Genomic DNA, 17,052 nt, shown 5'->3' on the forward strand with positions numbered 1-17,052 from the left:
CGGCGGCGCCGGCGAGAGGCAAGGAAACCCTAGATGGGAGTTGGGGACTGCCTATTCGACTGAATTTTATTTTAAGGCCAGTCATTTGTTTTCCCGAACCACCTTGTAGTGCCAGGGGAGGAGTGAAGTCTGATTTAAACTTTGAGATTGTAGAGCTTGTCGTAAACGAACCCTCACTTTCGAATCCCTGAAGTATGTACCTGTACTCTCTAATCCCGGTCATTTTTAACCTGATGCCTTTTTAAGAGTGGGTTTGATGACATGGCAGGGAAAGACCGGGTTTGCTGACTTTTTGTGTAAATGTGTGCATGCATGCATGTCTTGTGCGTGGCAGCGTGAGTACATGCCGCGCCGGTTGGTCGTTCTTTTTTTTTTTTTGGCACAGAGGCGCCGGTCGATCAGACGCAGCGTACCTACGCTAGCTACTTCAACACAAAGGTATGCATGTACGAGCAGCGCAAAATAAGATACATGTGTACGCGTACTTGCACACGTACTTGAGGATTGCGTACCTACGTGTGCATTGCTGGCAACATCGTTTTGCTCGCCGACTTCCGACTGTTTGTACACGGCTTCATACACTGGCGAGCTGACAGCCGTCTCGCCGGCTCATGCTCATGCATCGCCGGGGCTGTCGCGTGCCTACCGGCCATCACATCATGCCATCCCTCACCGCCGTTGGGGACCTGAAGGTCTCCATGGACGTCAGCTCAGCCACGTACAACGTCGGCTTGGCCACCCGCGAGCGAGCATACCTCTCCGCCGGGGCTTCCGCGCTGCCCTCCACCTACTTCCTCTTCTGCATCATGTACGCTACGCACCTCGCTGGGTGGGTCTCCAACTCTCTCCATACTGCAGCACAACCATTCGCCATAGCACATCTGTGAGCGCGCGCGGTGGCCGCAGCGCTGCAGCCATCGAAGCTGCACCAGGCACCTTCTTCCTTCCTCGCTACCCCTGGTGCAGCTACTCGGTGCTTTGTATTCTTCCTACGATGCCTTCGTGCCGTAGCAGATCAGACTGAAGCAAACCCCGTGGACGTTGCCTTTTCTTGTGTGTGTTTCCTATAGAAGAGCTATCTCTGTTCACTTGAGACGAAAGCTCGTTGGCTGGGTTGGTGCGCACGTTCCGCACTTCAACACATGTGCTGCCTAACCCATCAATCCCGGCCATTCCTGATGCCAAATACGAAATCCCTGTTTGGATGTGATCGCAAGGTTAAAAACGATCGGGATTAGAGAGTACAGGGTACGGACTTTAGGGATTCGGAGGTGAGGGTTCGTTTTTCACAAGCTCTACAACCTTAGGGTTTAAATTAGACTTCACTCGCCAGGGGAGTATACATGCAAACCATTGCTTTGCCAGCTAAAACTATGCTAGGCTTGACGCAAGAACACCTACATGCAGGCGCCACACGCACATAAACATGTACCCACACCCACATGCATACACACACATGCGCCGCACATATGACGTGCTCATCATTAACTTTTTGGTTCTGCCGATGGAGCAAAATAAACACGCAGCTATGTGTTAGGTGTCTAAATTTTCAATCAAATCGCTCTCCACCATTCGATGTAGATCCAAAGGCCTAGCTGGCTTCTTCACCCACCCTTTTCTTCCCCTATATGAAAACTGAATTAAAAACCAAAAATTCAAAAAGGAAAATAATATTATTCAACTATGTGTAACATAATAGAACATAAAAACTTATACTATATCTAGCCTTCTATCCCTATACTTATATACTAGAATTAAAATAAAGAAAATAAAATAAAATGAAACTATACCCATATACTTATAGTAAAATTTAAGTAAAGAAAACCAAAAAAATGAAGTTTTATACATAATAATTTATTGGCATTGGTATTACCATTCAAAGAAAGAAAATGGAAAATAAATTAAACAAATAATGACAAAATTTGCAACAAGAAATGCAAGAATAAATATATAATAGTGGAATTTTCACCAAAAATAAGTTTTTCAACAAGAAATGAATTAGTGGCATTGGTATTACCCTTTAAGAAGCAAGTAAATAAAAATAAATAAATAAATAATTGCAAAATTTGCACACACGCACTTTACAAAAAGAGTTGCATTTTTATATACTATGCAAGAATAAGCATATAATAGTCAAATTTCTCAAAAATAGAAGTTTACTAAAAATAATTGAATTAGCGACATTAGTATTACTCGTAAAAAATATAACTAAATCAAAATAATGAAGTTTTCTAAGGAATAATGAACAGGTGGCATCGGTATTAACCATAAAGAAGAAAGAAAAAGAAAGAAAAACTTAAAAAATGAAATAATAAAGTTTTCTAAGGAAGAATGAATAAGTGGCATTGGTATTACCCTTACCGAAGAAAGAAAATGAAATAAAAACTAATTTATTTTATTGTAATAAGACTTCTCTTAGTTGGACGAATGAGCCTCCGGGCTATCTGGTTTCTCATCTTGTGGACAATACAATGGCTATCTTAAGTCAATAAAGCTAGCCACGATGGCCTTCCAAAAAAGAAAAAGGAAATAGAAACTAAAGATTAAAATAATGAAGTTTTCTAAGGGAAAACAAATTAGTGGTATTGGTATTACCCTTTAAAAATAATTAAAATGAAAAACAATAATGAAAACATTTGCCCACAAATGACAAAAAAATTGCACCTTTTTATGATATGCAAGAATAAGCTTATAGTAGTGGATTATTTTCAAAGAAGAAGTTTTCTAAGAAAGAATGAATTATGGCACGGTTATTACTCTTTAAGAAGAAAGGAAACAAACAAATGAAAAAATTGCGCACAATATTTTTTTTTGAAAATGAACCCAATTCAAATACATGGTATACAATTACCTTCTTCTTCATTTCTGTTTCCATTGATTGATACTTGCATGTCCATTGCATATGAATGTACAGTGACGCCTTCATTTTGTTTGTAGGCATACCAAGCTTTGGAAGCATTCAAGGCCCAACATGACAATAATCTGTTCATCCTCACCCATTGTTGGACGATCATTTCTAATGACAAAAAGTTCAAGGAGCAATATGCTGCCCTCAAGAAGAATGAAGGGCGGAGGTTGTCGTTGACCATGGTGAGGGAGAGAAGCGCCCGAGAGGGATTACCAACTCCATGCAGGACGAGAAGTGTGATGCAGCGACATTTGCCTCGCAAGAAACTTTGCAAGGCATATGATGTCCCAAAAGGAAGCAAGAGAGGAGAAGTGTCGACAAAAGAAAGAGGAGCCAATGAAGGTCTACATCCAAATACTTCATAGGAGGCGGGCATGCAAGCGAAGAAGTTTGAGATAGAGGCGGTCAATGCCAAGATCTAAGCAAAAGAGGCGGCACTCGCTTTCATGGTGAAGGAGGTGGAGATCATGATGGTGGACTTGAGCAAGGTGTCCTCGAGAAGAAGGCCTTGGTTCGAGAAGAGGCAAAATGAGATGCACGAGCTAGATGGTTGATTTATGGCCGAGAACGCCATATTTTTTGTATGTCGACATGTGCGCCGACATGAAACCATAATCGAGATGTATGGCGTGGTTGAATTATGTCCATCTTTTTATGTGCTGGCAACTCTGCTGGCCACTGACAATTGTGTAGAAAACTATGGTTTTCTTTAAGGATGACATGGCCGCTGGCATGAATTGTGGCTACTTGCATTTTCTTAGATTAAATTTGATTGTCAAAAATTCAAACGTGGACAAAAAATGTGTTTGCCGGTTGGGCGCACCTACCAGACGTGGGCTGTCAACGTGCTTCCAGCCGACCCAAATGAACAAAAAGGTCAAAATCCGCGCCTATTTGCGTCGGCGTGGTGGACTTGCCCTAAGGTTGGTACAAGATACGAGTAACACCGCCACATCTTACCCGCCTGTAAATTTGGCCCAACAATTTTCATGTAGATATAAAACTTAGCCGTTCCACGACAACAACTAATTGAGAAATGCTCCTTTGGGAGCCTCTCCAAGGGTCATCTGGGGTGGGCTGAGAGTGTTGTTACTTGGCGCGCTCTCAGCCGCCGCTACGTGTCGCGCTTTGGGTGCTCCCTTCAAATTTTGTTTTTTTTTTCTCGTACGCGTTTTCGGCTTTTTAGATGGTTTCTTGTGGGTTTTTTCGGCTTTTCGTTCTTCACTCGTCTTTCTTAGCTTTTCGAGAAAAAAGAAATTAAAAAATTGCACGAAAGTACGTGTTTCTTTTTTTTCTTCCACTAGAGGCACAGATTTGTTTCCTCGAGAGGCATGGCCGTGCCTCTCAGAAATATAAAAAAATAAGTTTTCTCTTTTTTTGTCCTTATGTGAGAGGCGCGATTTTGCTTCCGTGCCTCTCAAAATAGAAAAAAACGTGTTTTCTTATATTTTTTTCCTTCTCTGAGAGGTACGGTTTTCCTTTTGCGAGAGGTGCCTTTCAGAAACGAATAAAAACACATTTTCTCTTTTTCCTTTCATGAGAGGCACGGTTTTGCATTCGAAAGCGTTTTTTTTCTTTCGTCAGAAGAGCGATTTTGCTTCTGTGAGAAGCATGGGCGTGCCTCTCAAAAACAAAAAAACATTTTATTTTTTGCTTCCGTGAGAGGCGCAGATTTGCTTCCGTGAAAGGCACGGCCATGCCTCCCGGAAACGGCTTTCGAAAAAGGAAACGAAAATGTGCTCCCGGTTCGGTTCTTTTTTCTTTTTTTGTCTGGTTTTTTTTGTGAAAGAAAAAGTTCGTTAAAACCTAGCAACATGATATCTAGTTTTGAAAATCTCGACGCGAGGAATCCAACGGTGAAAACGATTCAAGATTTGGACGCACAGCTTAAGAGGTAAAATGTTTTGAATAAATGAATGTAGAAAAAAAGGGAAACTCTCGGCTTGCCACAAGTGGCGCACATGCAGCGTGCTACTTGTCGCAACTTATGAGGGTGGAAGTGATCTTTGGAAGAGTGTTCCTTAATTAGTGATTTCGCCATTCCGCTAATATAATAATTCGAATTCCCTATTCGACGTATTTTGCATCGAACTATCGCTGTTTCGCACGGAGGAGATCGATCGATTGTTCGAGCTGAGCCGACCCGTTTAAGCGTTCAACGTCCCTGGTTTTGGAACCCTCTAGACGCTCTCAGCCTCTTTTTTGTTTTAGGAAACTTCTACAAGCTTCCTGAACCGGTTTTTTCTTTTTGTTCTATTTTTTTGTTTTCCTTTTTTCCCTTTTCCTGTTTTTCCCTTTCGCTACTCTTTCCCATTTCTGTTTATTTTTCTTTTGTTTCTATTTCGTTTTTTCTTTTCTTTCCTTTCCTTTCAATTTTTCATTTCCAATTTTAGTTTTCTTTCTTCAATTTTTTCCATTTAAAAAAAATTGTTGTCTTTCATTGTCTTTTTCAAACATCTGAAAAATGTCCAGGACTTTCAGAAAATGTTCAGAATTTAAAAATGTTCCCATTATTAATAATTCATCACAAATTTTAACAAGAAATCATGTTTCGGAAATTGTTCGCACGATGTCCATTTTGTCAGTATTAAAAAAAACAACGTTCACATTTAAAAAATTGTTTGCACTTTTCAGAAAATGGTCATTTTTAAAAAAATTTCTTCAGCATATTTTTCTTCAAAATGTTCCCAACATTTTAAAAAATTATTCAGAATTTCAGAACATGTTCCTGCTTTAAAACATAGTCCACAAATTTTAAGAAATGTTCATGTTCCCATATTTGCAGGTATTTCAACAATTGTGTGCTGTTCGAAAATTGTTCTCAAATTTAAAAAAAAAAACATGTTTTCAAATTTTGTTTGTCTTTTCCAAAAATTATTCTGAAGGTTATTTCAAAATATTCACAACTTCACAAAATGTTCCTGTTTTCAAAAAATATATTTTTTTAAAAATATTCATGTTTACAATTTTTTAGAAGTTTCAAAAAAAAATATCCCGTTCCAAAAATTGTTCATAAATTTCAACAAATGTTCGTGTTTTGAAATTTTCTTCGGCAGTTTCAGAAAAAAAATTCACCTTTCCAAATTTTGTTTTCAGAATTTTCAGAAAATGTTTTCAGCATTTAATTATCACTAATTTTAGAAATTTTGCAAAGTTGTGCTGAGGTTCTTAATAGTTTGTGCTGTCTTATAATCACTAAAGCGCGATGGTTCAGCTGGTTGTATCGCCTTCCCTCTCAGGATGAGATCCTGGGTTCGATACACTTTGAGGGCACAACCCCAACTGTCCATGTGGACGCGAGTAACAGGTACATGTTGCCACTTGCCCTGGCCCATGGAGCGCAACTCATATATGAATTGTCGACTATTTGTTGCAATAAGCGACAAATAGGATTCGCCGTGTATACGACCGTCTGACGCGAGTGTTTCCTCGGCTGGAGGTCCAACAACATGTGAAGGAATGCACTCAACTTTGACTTAGTGCTAAGAAATTCTCAGGCGACTAAACTATTTAGGGATGCCATCTGATATTGGGAGTTCGAAGAATGGTGCCTTTAAATACCTGAAAGATCGTTTATGGAGTAAGGTGCAGGGTTGGGTGTAAAACACCATGTCATCGGCAGGCAAGGAGGTTCTAGTCAAATCAGTAGCCCAGTCCATACCGGTATTCTCCATGTCATGCTTTAAACTCCCAAGGAGGTTATGTGAACATCTCAATATGCTTATCAGGAAGTTTTTGTGGGGAAGCAAAGATGGCAAAAGGAAACCTCATTGGGTATCTTGGAAAAGTATGACACAACCAAAGGGAATGGGAGGTCTAGGATTCAAAGATTTTGAACTTCTCAATATGGCGATGTTGGCATGACAGGCTTGGAGATTACTCCAAACACCAGAGTCCCTTAGTGCTCGCTTATTGAAGAGCATATATTTCCCTGACTCCACTATTTTGGAGGCGACTTTGGGCAACCACCCCAGTCAGATATGGCGAGCCATTATCGAAGGTAGAGATACACTCAAACAGGGACTACTTCATAAAATTGGCAACGATCAGTCTACTCGAATCTGGGAGGACCCGTGGCTGCCAAGAGACGAGATGCTACGGCCATATGGGTGTATTCACCCTAATCCGCCAACCCTGGTATCGGAACTGATCGACCACACTAGTGCTCCGTGGAACAACCAACTAATCAACCAAGTGTTCATGCCCACGGATGCTTGCACCATTATGGGAATTCCGTTGTGCACTCGTAATCTCCAGGACTTCTGGAGCTGGAATTTTGAAACAAGCGGAAACTTCACCGTCAAATTTGCTTATCGCATGCTTGTAGCGACAAGACAGCGCCGGGAGGCATGGCTTGAGGGCACGGCTGGAACATCAAATATTGCGTCCAAGGAGGGAGCTTGGAAAACTTTGTGGAAGACCCAGGTTCCTGCAAAGGTTAGGATGTTCCTCTGGCGTTTATCAAAGCATTATCTCCCTACGGAGGACATCAGGGCTCATCGACACATGGCAGATAATGCTCACTGCGGCTTATGTGGCTCTCCTGATTCATGGAGACATTCTCTGGTTAACTGCACTAGCTCGAGAGGTGTGTGGGCATTAGTTGATGAGGAGCTAGCAAAAAATCTGGTCTCAAACATGGAACCCAACGCCAAACAGTTGCTCTTCACCTTCATGCACTCGCTATCACATGACCAGTTTGTATTGCTTGCGGTTACACTCTGGGCGATATGGACAGCGCGTCGCAAGGCTATTCATGAAGGAATTTTCCAATCGCCTCAAGCAACTAACTCCTTTGTCCGGCGCTTCATTGCTGAACTCAATATGATCGACATGAGAAGCCCTATGAGGGGAGGAGTTCAACCTACGGGCCAGACACAAGCTGCGCACCCCAAAGCTCCTCCGGTTGGCTATGCCAAGATTCACGTAGATGCTGGAGTAAGAGCAAGGAAGGGTGGATCAGCAGCAGCAGTTTGCCGGGACAGGCAAGGCAACTTCTTAGGCAGCTCCGCATTGGTGGTAGCTGGCCTAGAGGATCCAGCAATACTTGAGACTATAGCTTGCAGAGAGGCTTTGGCACTAGCGGAAGATCATAACCTGCACAATTTCGTCATAGCATATGATTCCAAGCAAACAGTGGCTGATATTTTATGCGGGGGCAGAGGCAAGAGTGGTTCTATTGTCCAGGAGATCAATCTTACAACAACTTTATTTCAGTGTAATTTCTGTTTTAAAGGTCGTGTTGCTAATGTCGAAGCATATAGATTAGCCAAATATTCGCTTAGTCTCAGTCGGGGGCGCCACCTCTGGTTAGGCCAGCCCCACCGAGTTGTATCCCACCTCATGTGGTCTTTGATGAATAAAATTTGGCTTTTCCCTAAAAAAAGACTAAACTATTTACAAGATATAGAAAAGTGTACACTGTGCATTAATAGTTTATTCTTTTAGTGTAAAAATTATTTGACTGAGTTCACGATGTTGATTGAGTGCAAAGAAAATCTCAAGAGGTTGAGGATTAACATTTTTTTAAAAAAAATCTCTTATAGATCTAGAAGAGACTTTTGCCGAATATTAATATGGGTGATACTACACGTCGACTAGATGATAATCGAATTGCATCAACCGCCTTGGTAGGTGTTGGATGGCATACGGGACAGCCGTCAGGTGCCAGTCGTGATGCTTTCAAAGCTTTGTGACATGAGTCATATTACGCTTCATGAACCGCTTTCTATGGTTCATGTAAAAATCACTACAACATGATCTATGCTTCAACCACCTCTGTTGATGCCCGTCATTTGCAGCATGACCCGTGTTGCGATCGGACGCAACATGGGCCATGTTGCAATTCAAGGTTGAGCTGCCACATGTACCTTGCGCTGGCCTGTCATCTGCAACATGGCCTGTGTTACGACTTCAACATGGGCCACGTTACTATCTCGCCTGACCTCCCACAGGGACATGCATCATGTGCGCGAGGTGATGGTAATCACGATGAAAATCAGTTGCTTGAGTGCTAGCCTTCTCATTAATGGATTCTTCAAAAGTATCTTTTCTCGAGCAAAAAAAATCAAATTGATATTTTTTTATTCACCGACTGAAATTAACAAAAGAGTATGGCTAGATCTCACTCGACTGAAACTTAACCAAGTCTCAGTGAAGTGACAGAATATACAAAATAAAATATATTTTTGCACGGATCTTCATGTAAGATCTTACGAATATAGCATTGACTGAGACTTCGTTAAATCTCAGTCCAACTGAGATTTAGCAATCCTGTTAACAAAACCATAATAAAAACAACAACCATCGGAGCTTGGATCTCTTTGGAGCGCAGAAAATATTTCACGTGAGCATATCTGTAGCCTGTTTTGGATTATTTTTTCCTTCACGTTTTGAACAAGCAGCCAAGTACTCACTCCTTTCTAAAATGTAAGTCGATGGTTGACTTTTCTAGTTTTTCACAACTTTAACTATGATTTTTTCCAACAATGATGCGACTTATACATGTTCAATCTATATAGTTGATACGCATATATTAGTGATTAAAGTCATGCGTCAAAATCATGTAAAGTGAAGCGCGTCTTATATTTCGGAAATGATGAAGCAGATAACAGCACACAGCAAAGCGCAACTTGATGGTAAATTGTTAATCCAACGCTCACAAAGAAAGCAGCAACAAGATCCTAAAAAAAAAGCAGCAACAAAATAATCGACGGCTAGGTGCGGTCACCGGGCGAGCAGCTCCCGGCGTCGGTGGCACGGCCGGACACGTCTCCCCGCGCACCACCACACGCTTGGTTCGCAGGCGACACCGGCGACCCGCAGCAGCAGCAGTGCGCCGCTGCCCCACGCACTGCAACTTGCCGGCGGGGCGCGGCCAGGACACAAGGCATCCCATGCACGCGCAGGTGTCTGCTACTGTGCCACGCGGCTCCACCGATGCGCCATGGCCTTGTCCGGCTCCGGCCGAGAAGGAACCAATGTGCGCTAGACATGCTGGTGGTCGGCGAGGCGGACGGCGGCGCGGCAGAAGGGGCAGCGGGAGGCGGCCTGGACCCAGGGCACGGCGCAGGCCCAGTGGAAGCGGTGCGCGCAGGGGAGGTGCGCCAGCACGTCCCCGGCCCGGAACTCCTCCAGGCACACCGCGCACTCCGCCTGCTGCTGATGCTGCTCCTTCCTCCGGCCCCAGCTGAACCGCCGGCCGCCGCCTCTCTTCGTGAACACCTCTCGCTGCAGGGCGCTCGCCGCCCCTGCCGTGTCCTTGGCCGGGTGGTCGCTGGTGGTGCTCGACGGGGCCGGGAGCCGGAGGCTTCCCGTGCTGTGGCGCCTGCAAGTCGCAACGCAGAGGATTGATTAAGCCACTGGTTCGTAGGAAATTTAGCTGAATCAAATACAGAGCCATCAAGGCAGAGCTAGCTCTGCTCGAGAACAGAGAAAACACAAGGAAGAATCTTGATACTGACTGACTCAGATTTTCTTGAGCGTAAATCAGCCTCTGCAGCAGAGCTGATTGATCAGTGAGTGACATCATGACTCCATGCATGAACTCACTCATCAATCATGAGCAAATTATATCCATCCTTACCAAGAAAAAGTATACTGAATTTTCTCTCTGAAAATGCAAACGATGCCACAGGAAGCTAGATTCCTTCACAAAAGTACTTTGGCTCCTTCACTAAAAAAGCACCTGCTATCTGATGACTCATGCCCATGTTTCTTGTTTCACAATTCAAACAAGTTTCACCAAACAGGGGTCTCTGAAGTCCGAATTGTGTAAAAATCTTGAAAAAACAGCAGTGAATTCAAAAAGGGTAAGAAGAACCGTAAGTAAAGTACCTCTTGACCACAGATTCTCTCTGGCTCCTGAGCTTGTGATCCAGCCTCTCCTTGGCCTCCCGGGCGATGCCGTCCAGCTGCGTCGTCCACGCCTCCTCGCCCACGCCGCTCCTCTGCTGCAAATCGGTTTCATCGAGCCACAGGAAACGATCGAGATTAGTACTGTAATCAACATGCGAGCATCAATCAAACAGGAGGATGACGAACAATCCATGGCTTCTACTAGTTGTTATTACCATCGCAAAACCTGACGAGCCGAGGTGGGCGTGGTCGTGCCCGAACATGCCGAGCGACGCCGGCCGCCGCGCGCCGGCGCACGGGGCCTCCGCCGCCGGCCGGAGCCTCCTCCTCCTGGCAAACTCGACGCCAGGGAGCATCCCGGCCATGAGGCCCATCCACCACCACCACGTGATCTGTACCACGACAACAACACAGCACCAGCCTGCCGCCTAATGCCTACAAAACGCACGTACCTATCCACCAGCAGCAATCTACCAACCTAGCTAGCGTGTGCGCTCTCGGCTACGATCGAGATTCAGGGGCTCGGGAAGAACTGTATGTGGAAAGCCTCCATTTTGAGCAGGAAGAGGAGGAGGAGCGCGTCCATGTCCGGCCGACCATCAACCTGCAGGCTCGTCGTCCGGACGGGGGGCAGCGGCTTTCTATCTAGGGGAGGGGGTGATGCTCATGGAGTGGGCGCGCTCCAACTGTGAACTGTGCATGCCAATTGCCCCAACCACCTTCACTCTGCTCTATTCATAGCAGCGTAGCTGGGAGATCGAGTGGATGCGCGTGTATTTATGCGATCCCCGTGGGCCCACGTGACCGGAATTTCGAGCATGATTTTTTTTATTCTTTTAGGTGCTAGGACAAACCTCGTTGGATAATTAGGCTTCCTGGCTATGTATGCGGCACCTGTTTGGATGGCTGCCGTTCACTCTGTCTAAGCCTAGCCTTCCAAGAATTGCACAGATATATTTATTTACTTCTTTAAAAATCACATCCAACCCATTCATCATAATACTTTTTTGAAAAACTTTTAATCTATTCATCTATAATCATGACAGTGCAACAGACACAAAAAATAATGATAATTACAACCAGATTTGCAGAACACCTAGTGATGGTGACTATAAGCACTGAAGCGAGCTGTCGTCATCGCCCCTCCCTCGTCGGAGTCGGGCACAACTTGTTGTAGTAGACAGTCGAAAAGTCATCATGCTAAGCAGGAGAGGAGCTAGGATAGCACTGGGCCCCGGGCCTGCTTCATTGCTACAGTGATTAACAGTGTAAAAAACGCTACAGTCAACAAAGGAATAAATCCTCACGCCCCGGGCCGAGCCCCCCCCCCCCCTCCAGCCTGGGTCTTGTCTCCACCCCTAGTGCTAAGACCCCATAGGATCAAGGCACCAGAACAGCAACCGCCGTCGATGAAGAGAAATTTAGATCGGAAGGATCCAACCTCAAGACACATGAATAAAGATGAATCATCAGAACACAAAGCAACTCAAACATAATAAAAATTACATCGAAGTCCTTAGGCCACTCAGCGTTTACTATCACCGTGAAAACGAGCCAATGACGTGCCGCTATAGCTACTTGCCTATCGGAGTCGGCATGACCCTGTCAATAACAGTCGGAAAGTCGTCTGCACGTGTCCATACAAAATAATTCCCCAAAGCCACAGTCGTTGTCGGTGTACCCTCGAATTGATCTGCGGCCTTTGACACCAAAACTTAAAGGTCGTATGCTAGACAAGAAACTCACCTCTATAAATGCACGCACACACACCTTACAGCCTCGAGAAGATGGCAGAATATACGCCGAATCTTCCTCGATCTTGTCATGCTGGGCGAATTCAAGATGAATTGGAGCCCAGAAGACCATCTCGATGCCGAAGCACCAACCATTTGCCGAGCGCCATCTCCACAAGGTCCACTTTCTCCGCACGCTTCCTGACGGTACAAAACACCACATGAACAAGGGCAGGGTGGGAGAGTTTTTCCATGCCGTCGTCATTATCTCACCACTTGTATCTCTACCACGGACTCAGACACTCAGATCCGGGGTTACCAATGCACGCGACGATGACGGTGCCGCCGGTTGAAGAGAAAACCCTAGGAAAATCAGGTGCTAGACTAGAGTTGCACACATTCAGACGCATTTTCTTATATCTCCAACATTTGGGCGCACACCGGCACCAAGGAACTAGCCAACATCATCCCGGAAACGTAGCCCTAGGCCAACGTGGATGCCACATCTGTTCTTCGCGTGCTGTGGTGGCGCTTATGTCATCCTTGTGCACATGCATGCGGGCTACCGATCGTTGTTGCTCATGTAATTCTCTCCAGCATAGCAATAAATCTGTAATTCACGCTACCTATCAATGCAAAGATACGTAAGACTTTTTACATGTTCATGAAAAGAAAAAGAATCCTGAAGACAGCACAGGAGAACACTATTGCGTTTCATCCTACTCGAATAATTGCACATTTTGTGGTGCTGGTGAACCAGATGTCTCAGTTGTCATGTCGAGGAAGAAAATTCTATGTTGCTTACACCAACTACCAAAATCGGTTTCACAAATTATTACACCATAGTACTTCTTTTACGTGCGAACCAACCGGTGTTTATTTATTTATTTAACACGGTCTAATCAAAGTTGTTTGCATACACTTGCCTCTATGAACATCTTTCAGAGGTTGAGCCGGCATAACATCTTGAGATTTTACAGAGTCACCATGCACACATCGCAATCAACAGGAACATCTCCTTCCATTAAACAAACATAGCTGGAAGTCTAAAATAAATCTAGAAACAATGTGAGCACCAACGTCAAGTCTAGGCCTTAAACCTTTCTCTCTTTTTTGCGGGGAAAAGTCTAGGCCTTAAACCTTGATGGTTGGGGATACCATCGTCCTTCTAACCATCCAACCACATGTTTATTCGTCAATTTGTGCTTTGATGGTTAGAAGGACGATGGTAGTCTCATCTCGGCATTTGTGCTCGCATTTTTCTTAATTTGTTTTAGGCCTGCCGACGATGTGTGTTCAGTTACAGAAGACGTTCTCGTCGACTATAAAGGCATCTGTGGCAATTTTATCAATTTCAAGATGATGTGCTACCTCACTCTTTCAAAAATGTTCATAGGGGTATGTTGTGCATGCATGTGTTCATATGGTTGAGTTTATGTGTGTATGTATGAGCACTGCGTTTGTACTGTGCTAAATTTTTTTTACTCATTTTGCGCTTATAAAAGCGTGAAGGAAACACGAAAACTCATCAAACTCGACGTGACCAATCGATGTAGCAAACCAATCAACCGGCCATCCCATCCCCCCCCCCCCCCCCCCCCCCCCCCCCCCCACAAGCAGGTGCCATCGAGATCTCTTCAAGCGCACGAAAGCAACATAGTTGGACTCTCCCGCAGCCGGTGGCCGCTCCAATCAAGACGGACAGGGACCCCGGCCACTTTTGATTTTCTTTCCGCACCGCCCTAGCTAGATCGGAGCATCTATATATCCGCCGCCGTCGCCGTCGATGGCCAGCCAGCTCAGGCGAACAATGCGTGGCCCTTGTGGGCGACGCGGCCGAGTGAGCGAGTGGGGAGCGAGGTGGCCGCGCCTTGTGCGCAGCGCAATGCGATGGATGTGGATGCGAGTGCGAGCCCGGAGAGGGAGCAGACGGCACCCCCACCACGCCCAGTTGCCATGCACCGTCGCTCTCCTCCTCTATACGCCCTGCCCCTTTCGCCGGTTGGGTGCGCGACCGCGATCGGCCTCGGTGCTTATCGCGACGGAGGAATCAAGATCGAGGGTGAGGTGCCGGCGAGGGTCGATATTATTTGCTCGATCGCGAGGAGAACTATGCTGACGCGCCTTGCTTTGGACCGGATTCAGATATGGGTTAGGTGCTGTGTGCGTGCGTGCATACTGTAGATACCTAAAAAGTGCGTTTAGGTTGTTCGGTTGCGACATGGCATCCAATCTGCCGCGCGCAGCAACATGGGCGAATTTTTTTGTGCTATGCCTAGTTTTAGCGTGTCACTAGTATAGCTTGGATGTGTAAAAGCCAGTGTGATTTCACCAAAACACTAGCGGCGTTTCGATATAACTTTGCATAGCACGATTTGTTCACGTGTTATTTGTTATCATCGTTCTTTCTTTCTTTCAATGATCTTTTGTGAATTGTGACAATCCATGGCAACGGAAACCCTAGACGCCGCCTCATCTACTCTGCCGCCCCATCTGCTCTCCCTCTCGCTGCCGCTAGCGCGCGTCGCTGGGGAAACCCTGTGTGGCCCTGGCGGCGTCGGGGAGGTCCTGGTTGGTGGCGGCTTGCTTGTAGAGGAGTTGGAGGGCTACTGCGGGATGACGAAGTTGATATGTGCTTGAGTGGCGGCCTTCGTGGGAGTCGGTAAATGGTCCTTCAAAAAGTCTGCTCCACCGAAGTGGAGTCCCAAAGGTGGCATCGAGCTATGCCCATGGCGCGCCGCCGGAGGATGCATGAGGAAGAAGACTTCGACACCTCCCAAGAATTTGATTTTAATTTTATGTTTAATATATATGTATTTGTAAGGACCTGTAACGCTCAATATATGGTCTTGGGCCCTTTCACAAAAAAATGCTTGGATAATGTATGCATTGCACCTCTATGACAATTGACTAAGAGAAGGGGAATTATTGTTGCTTCTATTCATTGTCTTATATGTGGGAGAAGGAGGGGGGAGGGGGGGTCATGTTTTTATCAGATGAGAGGGGGCATGCCTGCCAAAGGAATGGAGCAAAAGAGGGAATGGTGCGCCCCCTTCTTTCCTTATTTGGAGTGCGGGGAAAGGCAGGGGAGGGTGGTGCCCCTCCCTTTCCTTTCTCCCATGAGAGGGAAAGGCAGGAGGGGCTAGCCCTCCCTCTTTTCCTTCCCTAGGGCTTTCCAAACAAGTGGAGGGTCGCACCATCCCCTTACTGGGCTGGTCTGTCCCTCCCTTTGGCCCATGCCCATAACTTGCCGGGGGGGGGGGGGGGGGGGGGGGTGCCCGGAACCCCTTCCGGTGACCTGATTCCTTTCTGGTACATCCCGAAACACTTTCGGTGTCCAAATACCATCGTCCTATATATCGATCTTTACCTCTCGACCATTTCGAGACTCCTCGTCATGTTCGTGATCTCATCCGGGACTCTGAACAACATTCGGTCACCAAATAATATAACTCATATAACACTATATCATCAACGAACGTTAAGCATGCGGACCCTACGGGTTCGAGAACTATGTAGACATGACCGAGACACCTATCCAGTCAATAACCAATAGCGGAACCTGGATGCCCATATTGGCTCCTACATATTCTACGAAGATCTTTATCGGTCGAACCGTTATGACGACATACGTAATTCCTTTTGTCTATCGGTATGTTACTTGCCCGAGATTCGACCGTTGGTATCTTCATATTCATTGTACTGCACTTCTATGACAATTGACCAAGAGAAAGGGAATTACTGTTGCTTCTATTCATTGTCTTATATGTGGGAGAAGGAGGGGGGTCATGTTTTTATCAGATGAGAGGGGGCATGCCCGCCGAAGGAATGGAGCGAAAGAGGGAATGCTATATATTTATAAGTAGGATCGGAAGAGAGGGGTATGAATGGGAAGTCATACAAAGGAGTAGATCCAAGAGGAAGAGGAAACATTACTTATTTTCTAAGTTCTTAGAGAAGATGAGAGATTTATTGCTCGATAATGTTCATCGGGATACAAAAGGAATCAGCGGGCCGCGCGTCCAAATATGTCTGCCTCCATTAGGGGGGGGGGTGAAATTTTCACTAAAGCATGCACATCTCTGTTGAACTATCTCCACATCAAAAGATGACCAACTGGAACATTGCCTTCCACCTATTAATCTCTCTTAGAATATAACCATAACTGGTAAGCATGTTCCTCGAGTTCAATCTTTGATCACATCAGATAATCAACACTCTTGATGCATGCAGCTCAGAGGCCATAGACAGAGCCTCGCATATTGTTGTCGCTTCAAGAATTTCCATTGCATTCATACCTTCAAGTACCATGGCTGAGGCACCCTGGTAGCTTACGTGCTCACAACGGCATACAATACCAGAGGCACCACGTCTCTCGTATTTTGCTAGCCCATCATCAACATGGATTGAACATGCCTAGCCACGGAGGAGTCGATTTTCTTGTCGATGAACTAATCAACCTTTTCATGTCCAAGCTTGCATCCAAGGAGTTAGCTTCCATCTAAGAGATATTAGCCATAAACCAGGTTATAAAAGCATGGGTTCATAAAAAGA

General features: G+C 45.3%; 1 protein-coding gene across 2 annotated transcripts; it reads right to left on the reverse strand.

The window, feature by feature from the left end:
- Window positions 1-9,474: 9,474 nt before the first annotated feature.
- LOC123128795 (probable E3 ubiquitin-protein ligase HIP1) lies at window positions 9,475-11,501 on the reverse strand. 2 transcript variants are annotated; one of them, XM_044548894.1, is made up of 3 exons: window positions 10,981-11,501; window positions 10,745-10,857; window positions 9,475-10,235 (listed from the first exon to the last, which is right to left on the reverse strand). In XM_044548894.1, exons 1-3 carry the CDS (start codon window positions 11,137-11,139, stop codon window positions 9,896-9,898), a joined length of 612 nt encoding a protein of 203 aa, XP_044404829.1. In that variant the 5' UTR covers window positions 11,140-11,501; the 3' UTR covers window positions 9,475-9,895. The 2 variants fall into 2 exon arrangements, with proteins under 2 accessions (XP_044404829.1, XP_044404828.1); XM_044548893.1 differs by having other exon boundaries at window positions 10,745-10,860.
- Window positions 11,502-17,052: the final 5,551 nt, after the last annotated feature.

This window comes from Triticum aestivum, chromosome 6A, assembly GCF_018294505.1.
Source record: "Triticum aestivum cultivar Chinese Spring chromosome 6A, IWGSC CS RefSeq v2.1, whole genome shotgun sequence".
NCBI lineage: Eukaryota > Viridiplantae > Streptophyta > Magnoliopsida > Poales > Poaceae > Triticum > Triticum aestivum.

Coding starts and splice junctions, on each gene's coding strand:
- LOC123128795 (XM_044548893.1), bottom strand. CDS start 11,139: ATGGGCCTCATGGCCGGGATGCTCCCTGGCGTCGAGTTTGCCAGGAGG. Junction 10,861..10,980: donor GCTCGTCAGGTTTTGCGATG/GTAATAACAACT, acceptor ACCGATTTGCAG/CAGAGGAGCGGCGTGGGCGA. Junction 10,236..10,744: donor AGAGAATCTGTGGTCAAGAG/GTACTTTACTTA, acceptor TGCGACTTGCAG/GCGCCACAGCACGGGAAGCC.